Here is a 17,638-nt window from a genome sequence, read left to right on the forward strand (position 1 = left end):
AGTGGTGTTAGTGTTCCGTGTAGAAATATTGTTAGTGGGAATGAAAACATGGTCGCACCAACCGGAAGTGATGCGCTATAGGCAGACATGAAACCGGTGTTTCCCTGCGCTCTAGTCTAACATTATACTCCTGCCAGACTCCACAGAATATCAGAAAAGCAGAGGTCGCTGTTTTTCATTTTCTGTGGGGTCTGGCTACGCGAGACTATGTGCAGTGTGACGGTGCATGTACTGTATGGTGCTAAATCCTGAGTGTCAATTTAACACATTCGTTGTTGGAAATGAATTAATGAATTAATCCGTCACTGCAATCGTTTTTACTAATCTTTCGAGACCCACATTTTTTTTTCAATGAAGACGAAGAGAACACCAGATTACTTTTTTCATCCAAAAAAATAATAATTTGTTACCGCAATCTTCCGTTCTTTAGTTATCGTCAGTTGAATTTAGCTTGTTTTCACCAAAAACGTAATCTGGGAAAATAAATCTGAGACATTTTTATTTTTATAAATCCTATAACATTTGACCGGACCGGCTCGATTTTTCTAAGATCGTGTGATTTCCGGGTGTACTCTTCTTCGGGAGTCCTAGAATCACTCGCAGGCTGCGGAAGAGTAGTTGATGTTTTCTCAACTTTTTTTGTCAAGTCATACAGATTCATGTAGCGCAGTGCAGCCCAACTACCACTGTACATGAATGATCCGGATGCTTTGTCGCTTGTTTTTGCTGCCGGTGTAGGGTGGGTCAGGGTCAGATTTTAATTCACACACAGGATTTTACAGTGTACTGTAAAACGTCATCATCATACTACAGCCTGTGAGATCATCCCCTTCTCTCTCCCTTGCATGTTCCACATGATCGTCTACACCGGTCATAACCCTAAGCATGCAGGTATCATACCTCAGCAGTATGGTGAAGTCCATTATATATATCACCCTTTGTCCTTAATAGAATGCTGCAATTTCATCTAAGTACTGTATATGCCTAGTGTCTAGTTAAAAAGCTTGGTTACATGGTTCAACATTTCATACCCCACACCTCTCACTCTGTTGTACTGTGACCGTTAAACAGAAGAAAACCTTCAGCTGCATGGACTGGCTCTGGCACCCCTGTGCTTGGCTGCATGGTGCAGTAGCTATTTCAGTTGCAGCTTGACAAATGTTATCGTTGCTGTCGTTATGTTATGACTCTTATTATAATTAGACTGATGACTAGAAGATCCTGTGCTTTTATAATACCTAACAAATGTTATGATGACCACCAAGGTTCCTTGGGTAAAAAAAAAGAAAGTCCACCCGAATCTTGAACATGAACATGTTTCATCCTTTGGAAGTTTTTCATGTTCACATTCATTGAGCTCCATTGTCAGACATCATGAGAACGAAGTCATGTTTGTGGGTGTATTTTGACTTTTATTTGTATCTTTAATCTTTAAGACTGTACACACAGCATGCTCGTTCTGTTGGCTGCGATACTTAAGTGGGAAATTTAACAAACATTAGCTTTTATTTCCTACTTCACACTGTTACTGATAGCTCTGGAATTGAATGTAGTTGACATTCAAACATCATCCCCATAATGATAATAATAATGATATGTTTTATTATGCATGGTGCTTTTCATGGTAATTGATAACGCAGGTGGAAATTGGAAGTCTTTCCATAAACACAATGAGCAGAAAAACTGTTGACGTTTGTGTTTCTGATCGTAAGAACCGTCTGTGTGACGCAGGACTCTGGGATGTACATAATAATGATAATAACAATAACTTATACATAATGCACACCTCGCAAAGCCATCACATTTTCATAATTGGATTTGGTTATTTGTGAAGTTGCTGGAACTAGTATTTGTATATATTATGGCATGCTGTGTGTGAATTTAAAATCAAAGGATTAATGATAATACCTTTCACACACTTGAAAATCATTCATGAAATATTAACCCATTCAATCCCCGGGGACACATCTCTGTTATTTTAGATTGCTTTTGCTATTCAAAAATAGCAGATGTAGAAGCTCATAGTGCCACGCTATGAGTTTGTACATCTGCTATTTATGAAAAATCTTGAAAATCTGTGCAAATCTTTGAATATATATATTTTTAAAGCGAACATTTGTAACTCAAATCTTTGCTTCTGGGGGTCCCTGGAACAAAATATTTGACAAATGTTCTGCGATATGAGCTTGTATATCTGCCATTTTTGAATAGCCAAAGAAATCTAAAATGACAGAGATGTGTTCCCTGCTTGAATGGGTTAAATCGTTTTCTTCTAATGAGATCAGCGCGAGGCAAGAGGCTCGGGGGTACGTCTAGGCTTTCCAGTGCTTGTCGGCTCTCTTAGTGCTAATAGGTTAGCACGAGGTTAATTGGTTTGGACACTAATAGACGTGCCATTTGCTTTGCTTGAATTAGCTTTTCTTTCCCCCCATGACACAACTTTCATACGGCTCCGGTTTCTCTGCTCGTGTTGTTTTTCCTGCCGTCTCTTATCATACAAAACTTTTTTTTTTGGTCAAAGTGTTCGCTTGTCTCCTCTCCTGTGTAGATTTTAAAGCCCTCTGTCAGTGACCTACTCGGCCAATTCAAATGTTTTCAAAAATGTTTTCCTCCAAGCACTTCTTCTTGTCAAACAGTTGCACGATTGTCTCCACCAGTCATAATCCTAATTACAATTGTTATGCTGTGTAAGTAAAAAATTATTGCTGACAAATTGTTTGAAGGTTGTATATGAGGTCACTGGAGAGGAGTTTTAAAAAGGAGACGAGATTTGGCTAGGAATGCATCTGTGTATGTTGGAACACTATAGAAAGTGGAAATCGAACTTTCTTGCCACATGACTGCTCACAGTTAACTGACTAGTCTGGTTAGTTGGCAGTTTAATTGCCAATGAACCAGTGTTGTCAAGTTTCACCCATCCTTTCTTTGTTGGCTGGCTGACTAAACTGAACCACAGATTGAGCTGCCGAACTCATGGGTTGGTTTGGATACAGGATAGGTGGGCACTAGGGACATCTGGGCACCTTGATGTAAAAATGGCTATTTTGTCCAAAATGTTACAACATTTTATATTTGAAAAATTGTCATAAGTAATGTAAAGTATAAATATTGTGAACATGCACGGTACATCATTAAAATCATTACATTTTATCCTTCAACTTCACGTTTATGCCCCAAAATGACTGGATATACGGGCTTTGTAGCAATGTGTAGGAATTCTAGAAATATTAGACCTTAATTGTTAAATGTTTAAACATGTTTTAATCATGTATACTTTACTTTACTTCAGACCATTTTTCAAATATTATATTTTTTTAACATTTTGGACAAAATAGCCAATACATGACATCGTGTTGCCCAGGTGTCCCAAGTGCCCACATATCCTGCTACAGTTGGTTTGCAGTGTTGGCTTATTCATGTTTTTTCACAAGCTTATTTTTTCCTGGATGACTGACCCACTGACTGACTGACTGTCTGGCTTGGCTGATTGACCGATCAGCTTCGTTGACTGGCTGGCTAACAGAGCTCACAAAGTCAGCATCTTGTGTCCTTCAGATGGAAGAGGATGAGTGTTCAGTCGGCCCATTCAGCCCAGAATATGACCCTGTTAAAGCCCAGCGGCGGAGCCCACGGGAGCCCAATTGGCACCTGCTAGCTGCTTATCCTCCCCCCCCCTGCTGCTCAACCCCGGCCCAGACCCCTGCTCCCCTAGGTAGTACCACCACCACCACCATCACCTCCATACTGTGTTAGAACCAGCTCCATGCTGCCCCCTGTGGCTGCACATGCACATCACCGTGTTAACAGCCAACCCTGCATCCTTCCCCTCCCTCTCCTCATGTTGTCCATAATGCCCCGTTCAACATTTAAAGAAAAGCAAAAAAAAAAACTAAAATTGATGTTTATACATGCTGCAACTTCCCCCCTTGGCTTGCTCCCCCTTTTCTTGTTTTACCCTGAGTCATACTTTGTTGTACGACAGGGTTGCATGCTGAATACAGTGTTGCCAGATTTTCTATGAAAACGAGCCCAAAAGAAGAAACTAATAGGCCACATGAGCACATTAAACCTATATGCATCGGCCATTTGAAAATAGCCGATCTACAAGCTCACAACATGTCGAGGTGCGACGCGTTGTAAGCTTGTAGATCTGCTATTTTCAAAAACTCTTGCAATAAAATGTGGAATAATTAGATTTTTTTTTAACATTCTTAACAGCATAAATGCTCCCTGGCACAAAAGAAAAATGAAAATATTTGAGAACCACTGGTTTAAAAAATAAAAACATTTGGAACCAAGCCTAGTAAATGAGCAACTACAAGTTAGAAACCGCAACCCGCCACTAACCATTTTTACAAGCAACTTTACAGAAAAAGAAGCCTGAAGTCGCTTATAATAATCCGACATGGCAACACTGGCTGAATATAGCCTAACTACAAGGCCACATTGCGTGGAGGATGCGACACATTGTGGGCTTTTATATTAGCTATTTTTGGCCAGTGACAGAGCATAAATGAGGCATAAAGTGTATAATAAGACCATTCCATGAATCCACATCACCCCTGCTAACCTAACACAACTGCTTTCACCCATAGTACTGCACCATCCCGCTAGCAATAATTGACCCCACCCTTCAGCTCCTACCCCAGCCACCCCATTCACCCCTCCCTCCCATTGACTGGACCGTTGGTTGTGATATTTAGAGAAAGAGCATGCTGTTGGCATGTTGGTTTCCGTGTCGTCTAGTCTCCCCCTGCCTGCTCCCAGTAATGTCGCTCACTATTGGAGCCTGAATGTTCCTCGTTCTGATCATGTGTTTTTCTTCTCTTTAAATCCAGTTTTTTGTTATGTTATTATTTTATGTCACACAGAGAAAAATATATATACGTGTGGCTGGTTGTGTCCATGTTTGTTTGTTTGTTGTTTTTGTTTTTTTCTCTTTCTTTTTATCATATTTTATTTTATTTGAAAGTTGTACTTTTGTCATATATATTGGGTTCATCATAAATACATTTTTATAATTTTATAAGTTTCCTAATTAGATCCGCATTTTACAAGGACCTGAAACTTGTACATGCGTTCATACTGTAGAATCTCTGTTCATACCTCTGGTGGTCCTTGGACTTCTTGACGCGATGCAGTGTTAATTTCGTCGACTGAAACTATGACGAAATATGTTCGTCGACTACCTTTTTTCACTGACAAACTAAATAAAAACTAAGCTATGATGAGTAAAACTAAGACTAAATATGTTGACAATTTTGTCAACAAATAAAAACTAGACTAAAATGTTAGTGAGTGACAAGTGGAGAAGAGATCCAGTGGAACTAAAAGACAAGTCGTTTTATCTTTGGTTGGGCTCGGGTGTTGCGCTCTGAAAATAGCAGATCTACAAGCTCACAACATGTCGCTCTGCGACACGTTTTGAGCTTGTAGATTTTCAGCATGCAACCAAGTGTAAAATCAGCCATTACAACGCCATCAAGACACCACCAAAATACATTTTACTGTAGATTTAGTCGACTAAAATCTTATGATATACAGTTAGTGGACTAAAACATTTCAGATGACTAGTAAAATATGACTAAAACTAAATCCAAATTTCAGTCAAAATGAACACTGATGCGATGAACCAATAGGACGGTAGCCTGGGACCAGACGAATCTGCCATTGCAAAAAAAATGTGCACGCAGTGATATAGTCTGGCCACGCGAGGCTAATATAGTACGGTACTGTAAATAAGGCCCCGGTGACAAATTAATCTGTGGCCAGGATTGATTGCCGGCTACAGTAGCTGACAGGTTGGTGAAGCTAAGCTAAATGGGTCATTTAGCTTTATGGATGGCTGACAGTGGCTCACAGCATGTAATCATCAGAAACATCAAGGACACGTCAGCAAATAAACACTAAGCTACACTACTGTACATATCATTGCTGTCGGGCAGCAAAGTTTTGTGTTTTTTTGTAAATTAACGCTCTTCTTGATCATACTGCAGCGTCACACAAATGTATCCAAAGTAGCAGATCTACAAGCTCAAAACATGGCGCGAAGCGACGCGTTTTGAGCTTGTAGATCTTCTACTTTAGCTACTTTTGAATTTGAGTCCTGAAAAGTCACAGTTTTGAACATATGAGCTTTCCACCCAATAGAGACGCTATTCTTTAAGACCGTGGCTTGGAATGTATTGATATGATACAAGATAGAAATTAAGAACATTCTCAATACCTTATGGAACATGGATTCTTCACTATTAAATAGGGGCTCTTGCAGTAGAATTGAATTATATCATGATGATTATAATTATAAACGGGTTACATTTGCAGAGCACCATATGTAGCGGCATTGACAGAATAATTCACATCTCTCTCATATTGTCTGTGTTCTGCCGGATGCCAAGAAGGCATTAGGTTGGCTTCAGACCAACAAAGTGTCTTAATGCAGAGAAATGCCTCGTCATTAACACCAACAACAACAAAACAAGCACACAGGCTTTAGCACAAGGAAATTGATGGGGTTTTTTATCGCCATAATGGGGGTGAAAAATATGGTAGATTTTAAAGGGATAGTTCATCCAAAAAATGACTAATTTTCTATCAATTACTCACACCATGGAGCCTTGAATTCATGGATTTTTTTGTTTGTTTTTGGTGCATTCCTAAGCCAATAATTTGATGACCGCCGGTGTCTCCGGTAGGAGACTCAATGGAGACAATTTGACTCTCCTACCAGAGACACCGGAGGTCATCAAATTATTGGCTTAGTTGCGAACGCGGAAGGAGGCGCCTCCGCCCAAGTGGAGCTTACTATGAAAGTCTGCTCGGCTTGTGTGTGTGTCTGTCTGTGTGCAGTGCACTGCCTGGGTGCGGCCGACAGAGTGCACCAGAGTGCAGCTACAGTCAAAACACAAACACACACACACACACACACACACAAAGTCCGTAAATACACAATATTTTCGAGCTGCGTTCGCTTCCAGCGTTCGCGCGTCTTACTTGTAATAATACTAATAATAATACATCAGACTTATATAGCGCTTTTCTTAGTACCCAAAGTCGCTTTACAAAACAGCTTAAAAACGATTTTATTAGGAGCAAAAGAAAAGAAAAACGTTAAAAGGCTAAAAACAATAAGCTAAAACTAAGAGGAAGAAAGGGAGATTTGGTTTAGGTTAGTCAGGGAAAGCAAGTCTAAAGAGGTGGGTTTCTTTAGAGCTGGGAGTGGGTTTCGAAGGGTGGGGGCTGCAACTGAAAAAGCCCCGTCACCCCAGGTGAGTTTGTTTGTTTTTTTGGGGAAGTCCAGGAGGTTTGAGGAGGTCATAGAGGTAGCGGAGTGCCTGGTTATCGAGGGCTTTGTAGGTGGTGATGAGTATTTTGAAATGTTTTACTGGGAGCCAGTGAAGGTCATGGAGGACAGGGGTGATATTGTCTCTGGATCCGGTTCTGGTGAGGAGGCGGGCAGCAGAGTTTTGGACATATTGAAGTTTTTTGAGCTTAGGAATGCGACAAAAAAAAAACATGAATTCAAGGCTCCATGGGGTGAGTAATCAATAGAAAACAAGTCTTTTTGGGGGTGAACTATCCCTTTTACCAATAACACAATGAACAGTCGACGAGTATAAATTCATGCCGTGACACACCATCCTCTTCTTATTCATCCTCTTCTTTCTTTGTGTCCCCTGACATCCCCCCCCCCCCCACCTCCCCCCTGGTGCTGACACAGGTAAACAGAGAAACCTGATCTTCCAGGCATCGACTCTCCTTCCGTCGTTTTTTTCCCCCTCCAGCCGTGCCCCGCCCCGCTCTGCAGCACTTCCATTCATTTTGCATAATTATCTCATGATTAGGCATTCAGCCTGACGCTCACGGGCGGCTCGAATCACGTGCGGGAAATACCGACGGTAGAGCAAGAGTAGAATCTAATAATAAGCAAAGCAAACAGCGTTGAGGGCAGGGAATACAGATGAAAGGGTGGAGGGCGTGTCCCTGTGCTGTGGCTGTGAATCTAAACTAACCCATTGAGACCTGAAGCCGATGTCTCCTAAATCTCAACAGTATTCTGAAAAACGTATGTTTCTATATCAGTGGTGCTCAATCTTTTTCATGTCAAGGACCCCCAAAATTATATGTATTTGGCCGCGGACCCCCATCAAAATATGTTGTTCCAGGGACCCCCAGAGGCAACGATTTGAGTTAAAAATGTTCGCTTTAAAAATATATATATTCAAAGATTTGCACACATTTTCACGATTTTTCAAAAATAGCAGATCTACAAACTCGTAGCGCGGCACTCGGTGCTGCGCTATGAGCTTGTATATCTGCTATTTTTGAATAGCCCAAAGTGTAAATTAATGCTGTTTAGCTCAAATCTAAAAATTAAACAGTTCCAGGTCTTAATGGGCTAAAGAGGTCTGTGTCCGTGGCCTTGGGTTTTGCGGCTAGAATTGGTTGTGGGCTGTGTATTGATCGCTTAGTAATCCATCACAGCTCAAACAGCCGGACAGAAGGACATTAGTTTGTGTTTAGAGTCCTTCAGATTGTCATATACGGTATGTATGTCATGTGACTAAATAAGTCATGTGACTAAAGCAGCATTCTGTGGAAAACAACAAGTCAGTAGTCCATCCGCTTGAAGCGTACATCCTAATGAATACCAACACAATTCTTAAAAAAAAAAAAAATCTGGTCTTGATAATAGGCTACATATAATACAAAAATGCAAGTTACATAGTATGTTCAATCCTGCCTTAGCTGGGGCAACCCATGGTAACTGTCCTATTCTGCTTTATAATGACATGAAAGACTAAATATATTGACCATTTCATCAACAAATAAAAACTAGATTAAAATGTTAGGGAGGGACGAGTGGAGAAGAGATCCAGTAGAACTAAAAGACAAGTCATTTTATGTTTGGTTGCGCTCGGGTGTTGCGCTCTGAAAGTAGCAGATCTACAAGCTCACGTTGTGTCTGCTATCTGCTATTTTCAGCATGCAACCAAGTGTAAAATCAGGCATTACATATCACTTTGATTTGCCATTTGATTTTCCATATTGTTTGATTTGGAACATTTTCACTTAATTTCACACAATTGGTGAATGTGTCAATGTTTGTATGGCATGTATGTTACCATCCATCCTATTAATTACCATTTTGCAGAAACTTAACTGTGAATTGTCTCTGTTGCCCCCACCCCCTCTCCTTTATTTTCTTCCATGCTCCTTCCTTCTTTTGTCCCATCCATCCCTCCCTCCATCTGTACTTTTCCTCAAACTCACTTGTTTTCCTCTCTTCTCCCCCCTTCCCTCGCCGATTCTCTCTCTGCAGTCTCTACCAGCAGCCCAGGCGCAGTCCCTCAGCTGTATGGAGTCCCTGTGCTGTTACCAACATGGACAGAGCGGCTGTACCCGCCTGGCCCACATGCTGGAGCAAATGAGGCCGGGGGGCCAGGCCGGCACCACCAACCATTGCCACGCTGCCAGCCACAACAACAGCAGGTGGGGGGGGGAAGACGACCGCAGTGGTGATAAGGATCTTATTAAGTCCTGGTCATCACCTCTCTCTCTCTCTCAGTCTCCGCTCTCTTCTTCAAATAATCAGGCCTTAGATTTCTCCAGGTGCTGGGCATTCTGCCTAAGCAGCAGAGACTGATCACCGTGGCTGACTTTCTGGCTTTTTCAGTCTGGACACAAGTAATTCATCTCTTGCAAATCCAGAGTATACGGTTGCAGTTGTGTGTGATCCGTGAAACGGCACATGGTTATGGGGTCTTTAGAATCTGATTAAAATGGCAAGACCACTTGGGTAGAGGTTTGGGTTGTGTAGTTACCTTGCCATGATGTAACGGCAAAGGTGGACAAGAAATCAAAAATCATTTCTCCATTGATTAGAAATTGATAATTCAAAATATGCTCCTTGTTGACTTACGTTGTACGGTAAAACAGCTCTTCAAAGTCACTCTTTTAGCACGTAGACAAACGCAAACAAAGTTGACTCAGACAATATACAGGAGAACATCACCAAACCCAGTACTATTTGTTTTTATAATAAAAATGTTAACTTCCTGTTGATTTCGCTATTTTGGTTAAGAAGAAAACCCAGACTGGATCCGCGGATCCGGATCTTCAAATAGTAAAATCTGCAGGAAGTTGACATTTTTATTAAAAAACATACAGTACTGGGTTTGGTGATGTTCTGTTTTGTCTGAATCAACTTCGTTTGCGCTCGTTTACGTGCTAAAAGAGTGACTTTGAGAGCTGTTTTACCATACAATATAATACGATGAGCAGAATATGTTGAATTATCAATTTCTAATCACCTTCATCTTTGGAGTTACATCATGGCAAGGTAACCACACAACCCAAACCTCTACCAAAGTGGTCTTGCCCTTTAAGCTGCGATGGAAGTTAAAGACCGGAAACCAAATATTGGGACTCCAAAGACTAAGCCATCAAGGGCTTAACTTGGTTCAGCTGTTGAGGACGGGAGTCTGGGCCTTTTTGAGTTAACCACGCACGGGTGTGTTTGTCCCTATATCCACAGTAGCATACTGTTGCCCATAATATAGCAGCAACCCATGCAGTCTGAAGCATATAAACCAAGTGGCTGTCTATAGAATGTAATTGCAATGCTTTTTACATAACGGTAGTATGCAAGTGTGGAAGTTTAGGGGCCCTAGCCAGGGAGTATAGGAAAGCAGTATGTTTATTAAGGCCTTTGAATGGAGACCAGCTTATTTACTACTGTCATGGCTCTCAATAGGTCTCAATAGTACACTAAATAACCTCTCTTGTCTATGTCGCCCATACATTAGGGCAGACCTGTCTAGTTATTCACATATCTATGTAGTTATCAACGAAAGCCCTTATTTCTACATCAAGATGGCTTCTTGTGAAAGCACTTTTAAACGTGAACAGACAGTTCACACATCTGCATGTCAGTTATCAGACTACACTGTGGATCATGTTTTGTCATACTACTTGGCCAACGGGGTGGGCTACTTGATTATAGAGATGGTTCCGAAACAATTGGTTATAGGCTCTATGCACAGCAGCCGTATTGTGAAAAAATTGGGCCTTTTCTTTACTTCCTTCACAGATGTTACCAATGATGCTAATGAAGGCTCTGTTCCATTTAGTGTAGCACAGTAGTTCTTAAACTCCATAATTTCAATGACCCCCATAACTCTCAGAGTTACACACCCGTAAGGGACCATTTGGAACCCCCTCAAGGAACCATGAGGGTCCCTGGACCACACTTTGAGACCCATTGGTGTAGCAGAGTGTTTCCAGTGAGTCGACATGCACAAGAGCCTTAATTAGTATTATTGGTAACGCCTGTTAAGGAAGTAAGAAGAGGCCCAAATTCTTTCCAATATGGCCGCTGTGCATTGAGCCTATTATTCCAATAAGATTCAGATACGCTGCTCATAGCAGCAGCTCTTTAAACGTCCACCACACGAAGTGTGAATTTGGAGTGGGCAGTTGGCTGCATGCTAGTTTATAAATGTGTAATCTGACGTCATGTTGTAGTCTGTCTGGAAGATAAACGAGGCCGAGCTCCTTTCTGTCCCCCTGTTCCCATTGAAGCCTGCCTAGTCAGCTGTTTGGAGTGTCACTGCATTGTGCCATCTGAATCCCACACTCAGGAGGATTATTGATTATCTGACCTGATCAGCCCCTTCTCTGCTGACGGATCAATACTTCCAAGAACAGCTCGGGAAGAGAAAATATCGATTGCATCATCAGTAATGAAGATGTTGCAAACCTTGTTCGTGTTGCATCGCTCTCTCTCTAGGCCTTGCCCAAAGTTAGTGCATATGTTTATGTGTGTGTCTGTGTGTGTGTGTGTGTGTGTGGTTGTTTGTGGGTGTGGGTGTGTGCATGGGTGTGTCTCTTTGTCCATCGTCAGCATGTGTGTCCGAGAACTTGTGATACACATATATTATGTCAGTCCTCTCGCGAGCATCGCCGGCATCTTAGTCAGGATCTACTTCTATGCCTTGGGGCGAAATGATTACCAGTTTAGGATCATCACTTTGAGTGGTTGTTCAGCCCAGAGTTCCTTGTAGAAAGCAGTTGGTGGGAAATGCACTATGGCAGCAATCCATTTCCTTTTTATTGTTGCCTTGGGAAGTCGGCCTGTTAAAAGGCTTTGAAAAGATTTGGAAATGTATTCCAATTAATCCTAAAAATGTCATGAAATACATTCATGAACTAAAATCAATCACATTTCAACTACATTAGGCTTGATTGAGCTTTGTTCCCGGCTTTGTTCCTGGCACAACGGCTTGTTGTCGATTGAGATTGTCTTAAAAGAGCCAACGGCAGCCATCTTACATTCCCATGCAGGCGACAAAAGCCAAAACAATGTAAGCAACTTAAATTTGGCCCAGATCTGTTGTAATACTGTAGGATTTAGGACACTTACACCAGATTAATGTAGACCAGGGGTTCCCAAACTTTTCCATGCCAAGGACCGCCAAATAACCATAGCCTCTGATTGCGGCCCTCCTATTGCGAAATGCCCCCCCCCCCCCCCCCTCTCCTTTCCAATTGGCCCACCACATTCTCGACTCATCAGCTCCTCTTCCTTCTCATTTACCTTCAAAGGAGGAAATCTTTGACAGATGACAGAAGAAAGAGAACTTAAAGAACTAGTGAGGCTCAGCGCCCCACGTTTGGCCTTAATGCTAGGATACTGCCATAAGGGGTACTATAGTACTATATACCATGCTTGATGACTGGAAGGGGAAGATTAACACACTATAGGGCTACACAAGTTATTGAAAATAATCGAAAATCGTTTCACATTTATATAATTGTGAAACCTGGCAATTAATCTTCTTTGTCAGCTGTTGGGTCCTTGCCCTCGTCTCCTCACCACCACACAAGGGTTAATTAGCGGAACATTGTACAATCAATCTCCCCGTCCATCAGACTCACAGAGGTCATTCCCATTTGACCAAAGATATGGTTCCAATGAACAACAGAAAAAATTATGAAAAGATAAACATATTTTCCCGCCCAAAATCAACATTACCAATAAGCAGATAAAAAAAATTACAATATTAAGCAAAACTAATCTGTATTATAATGTGCAGCCCTAAACATGTATTTACACACGGTACATCTTCTATTAGAAATATATCTCTCATATACTGGAAGCCCAACTGTAGCCGGCTGCTTGACTTGCTCTGCTTCTGCAGTGTTGAATGTTAGCCACAGCTTAGCCACGACGAGAGGCATTGAATTAGGAGGAGACACTGATGTCTGGGGACTCAGAGTTGGGGGGGGCTATGGTGTGTGCAAATCGCAGCATCTCAGACCATGTTCACACGGTGGCCATCTTGCTCTTACTTCATACTCGGGCAGAGTATGAAGTACGAGCAAAAAACGGCCACGCAACTTCTTGTATCTCTTGTCTTTTTCTACCGTATCCTGAAGCCTTATACCCTACATGTGCTTCTGAGAAGAGACCGATTTTTGAGGGGCGTGCTCAGTAAAGAAACCTGGAGTGTTCTGGGCTGGGTGGGAGTTCTCCAGTTGAGCATTATTCATTCTCCATCGGGCTTGATACGATAACTCCTCCCTTCCAGACCACTGCGGTTTGCAAAAATGAGCATGCCCTGACTTGTCTTGTTGCATGGGTGCTGCTGTTGCCTTTGGTATTTTTGTATACAAAGTAAAACTTATGTACTTGTGCCCCCCCCCCCCCACCCCACCCACACACACACACACACACACACTCTTTTCTCCCTGTACTTTTCTGTCCTCCTGTCCCACTCTTCTGCCTCTTTGTCCTTGTCCCGCGGCGTGTGAAATCTGCATAATGTTGTTCCAACGTTTTCCAGATTAATTATTCATGTGCTGTTAATATCCCCTGTGAGCGCTCTGTCTGTCTCGTCACAAGTTTTGCCTGTTTGTTGTTTCTTTTTCACGGCTCTGTTTCTTGGCTTGATGTGTGTTTTCTGTTCCACTGAATGCCAGTGAGCGAAGAAGGAAATGTATTAAGGAACAACTAAAATGTTGGGGCTGATACCCAGCCATGGAATAATATACAATACTAGTGGCACTAGTGTGGTGTGACGCCTGCGATCACACACACACCATTTGAAATCATCATTGAAGCCCAGGGTTCGATTTGAAAATAGCAGAGGGCCTATTTTTGCTACTTTTGAATTAAAAAAAATATGTTGACATTTTTCGGGACACATTTTGTGTGTATTAAATTCAGTCTGACCAGAAGTAAGGACAAAACACATACCCATCGCCGAAAAACAAAACAAAATCCATCACCCCAGCAAATCGAACTCTTGCATCAGCCTATTTAATGTTGCCCTGTCCTGCTGTTTGCCAGGTCTTAAAACGGTTGTCTTTATCTGCACTCATATCAGTAATCTATCACAGTGGTTCTCCTTTTAGGGGTTCTAAATTGACCCTTACAAGTCTGTAACTGCGACAGTGTACAAATGGAACCAAATGGACCCTAACGGGTCCATTTGGTTCCATTTGTACACTGTCAGAGTTAAGGGGAGACCTTGACATTTTAAAGTTTGAGAACCACTGATCTATCAGTATTCTTATCAGTCACTTATCTGCACTCGTAGAGTTGACAGATTCACACAGTATTCTAAACCGTCCCTCTACTCCTCCCTGCTGGTGTTTTTAAGGTAGTCATTTCATCCAGTGGTGCAGAATGCACTGCGCTGCAGGTTGCTCTCTTCCCTTTCTAGTGTGTTGTTGTTGTTGTGGTTCTAGAGCTGCTTCACACACACACACACACACACACACATACACACACACACACACACACACACACACACACACACACACACACACACACACACACACACACACACACACACACCAGTCCCACTCTCACTCCCTCCCTCCATGCAGAATAGATGGCATCTGGTCTGAGCCCTTGGGAGCTATTTACCAGCCATTAAAGGGATAGTTGACCCCCAAACTATTCTATCGATTAGTCACCCCATGTAGACTTGAATTCATGGATATTTTTTTTTGTCATCAAATTATTGGCTTAGGAATGTGACAAAAACTAAAAAAATATCCATGAATTCAAGTCTCCATGGGGTGACTAATCGCTAGAAAAAAAGTCATTTTGGGGGTGAACTATCCCTTTAAGAACTAGAAACTGCAAAGTTTCAAGTTGATTACACCCTCCTCTGCTAGAGGTCTCTAAGAGTGTGCTAAAGTATGAAGAGGAACACGGTGAACGTTTGATGGAATAACCCCTGCTTTTGCACAGGCTTTGTGATGTCTCTGTAGGAATGTCGTAGATTTTGATACTAGATTTATATATTTAATATATTGTAGAAGATATTATGATACCTATTTTTGTAGCAGCAGGAGAGATATTTAAATGGTCAAGCGCTGCATGGCCTTAAGGATTCAAATTGTATCAACCGGAAGTCATAGGTAAGCGAGCGATACGCTACATTTTATAAGCTATAAGAATAATAATAATAAGAATGTTGATGAGGATGTTGGCTGTTTTTGTTTTCGCAATCATTTAGTTTGAATCTGTTCGTGGCTGTTTTTTTATTCACAATCATTTATGTTGAATCATTGCTTGAGTAGATCAAGTCTCACCGTGACCCCTCCCTAAAGCCAAATACTTTGTCGCACAACAGTGTCTGCTTTTCAGCTGAAAATTGGGCTTTAATCTGAAAAAAAAAAAGAACTTGTTTGGGGAAGACATGGCCGCGAGGGTTCATGTGGTCAAATAAGACCCCCGCAGAACGCCATTAGTCATTAACCCATTCAGACCTGAGGCCGATTCTAAAAATGTTTTCTAAATCCAAACAGTCTTTTGGAGAAAAAATTAATTAAAATAAGATTATAAATCACAAACCACCCCCCCCCCCCCCCGCTATTAAAGCGAACATTTGTAACTCAAATCTTTGCTTCTGGGGGCCCCTGGAACAAAATATTTTACAAATGTTTGCTTTAAAAAATATGTACCGGTGTACAGTATATATATTCAAAGAGAAATAGCAGATCAAGTGGCGCGCTATGAGCTTGTAGATCTGCTATTTTTTGAATAGCCCTAAGACATCTTAAAATGACACAGACGCATCCCCGGTCTTAATGGGTTAAAGTACTCTTTCAAAAGAGTACTTTGCCAGAGGGACTGTGTAGCATTGAATTGAGCATTGAAATAGGTGAGACTTGAGATTCTCAACCTGCCGCCATCCCATGCATCATCAGTAACCACCACCAACTTCTCTACCCATCATGCACCTCTCCTCTCACGTCACCTCCAGTCTAGTTGGATTATGTCAACAAGTGTCGACATAGCCATAGTTCTTTGGCTAATAATAATAATACACGTACTGTACCTTGTCCCAACTCTCTGAACCATTGCTCCTAGCTCACTCCTCTAGCCTGATAGTAGTCGTAGTACGACAGTGTCACTTGCCAAAAATAGCCGGTCTACAAGCTCATTGTGAGCTTGCCGTATCTGCTATTTCCGGCAAGCAACACGTCGGTGTATGAATGAACACTGACTCTAACCTCACTGACGCGCACACACAATTCTTTCTTATTTGCCACAAACACACACACTGCTGTAAATTGCTCACTGCACACGCTCACTGCTAAAACTCAGTCACTTGCTGCCTATTTTCAGGTCGTGGAACGACCCAGAGAACTTCTACTCCAACGACCGCACTATCCTGACGCTGTCGCCCATCGAGGGTTCTCACTGCTGAGCCCGCCAGACGCACTGACTGACACACAGACCGGGGAGAGAGGGGGGGCTTATACCTCCCTATAGGGTCCATTCACTCTCATCAGTTTGCATCCCTCAGTTGAATTAAACTTAAAACTTCACTCAGACGGACAGGAAATGGACCACAGACGGGAAGCTATGAATACCAATGGAAGCCTTTGAACCGTTTTGGGGGTCCCCCAAGTGTATTATTTGGAACACTTTCGTCTAGAGAGGTGGAACTTGACCCTAAAATGGGAACTGTGATTTCGAAAGGATCATGAGGCATGTGGAGCTAGTTTTCAGTCGGCACAGATTGTGGAGCTTTAACCTCACGGCTGTCCCCATAACGAGGACAACCCGACTGACAACACACTTTCTTTGAGAGGAGACCTCTAGTCTCCCACCATGCACTCCTGAAAACTTGACGGTGAAGAGCTAGTTAGAGCATTTGCTCAAAGTTGCTATTTAACCACCCAAATTCAACAGATTTCTAGGACTTCATAGAATGCACAGAATGGAGGACATCTAAAAGACCCACAAACTAGCTAGCTACCTGTTTTGCATCCGGTTCCATTCGTGAGAAACGAAGAGTCTTAAGAGCAGAGCGTACTTTCCACCTCACTTCATCATCCTATGACTATTGTCCAGTGTTGGAAAGAACACAGAATGACAAAAACGGAACTCAGAGAAGACTTAACAGACGTCTCACCTGAAGACTGAGATGGTCTGCAGACCAACGGCTACCGTGTACCTCCTCCATATAGCACAGTCATAGAGGAATTGACGTTGTCACGGAGACCACATACGTTCTCATCATCTCAGAAAGATCTTCAGATTAGGTCAATGCCGTCAATGGCTTCCATGAACCATTCAATCCGGTGAACGCATCTCTGTCATTTTTAGATT

The 17,638-nt window shown here is 42.0% G+C and overlaps 1 protein-coding gene across 1 annotated transcript in view; it reads left to right on the forward strand.

The window, feature by feature from the left end:
- The window catches only part of atp11b (ATPase phospholipid transporting 11B), a 96,866-nt gene extending 79,228 nt beyond the window's left edge, over positions 1–17,638 (forward strand). The window contains exons 29-30 of the mRNA XM_084066603.1: positions 9,323–9,492; positions 16,649–17,638. Of these exons, the coding sequence (XP_083922729.1) occupies positions 9,323–9,492; positions 16,649–16,730 (252 nt within the window). The 3' untranslated portion in view covers positions 16,731–17,638. The remainder of the gene's footprint in view (positions 1–9,322; positions 9,493–16,648) is intronic.

The sequence above is a fragment of the Gymnoscopelus microlampas genome, assembly GCF_963454915.1.
Source record: "Gymnoscopelus microlampas genome assembly, chromosome: 9".
Taxonomy (NCBI): domain Eukaryota; kingdom Metazoa; phylum Chordata; class Actinopteri; order Myctophiformes; family Myctophidae; genus Gymnoscopelus; species Gymnoscopelus microlampas.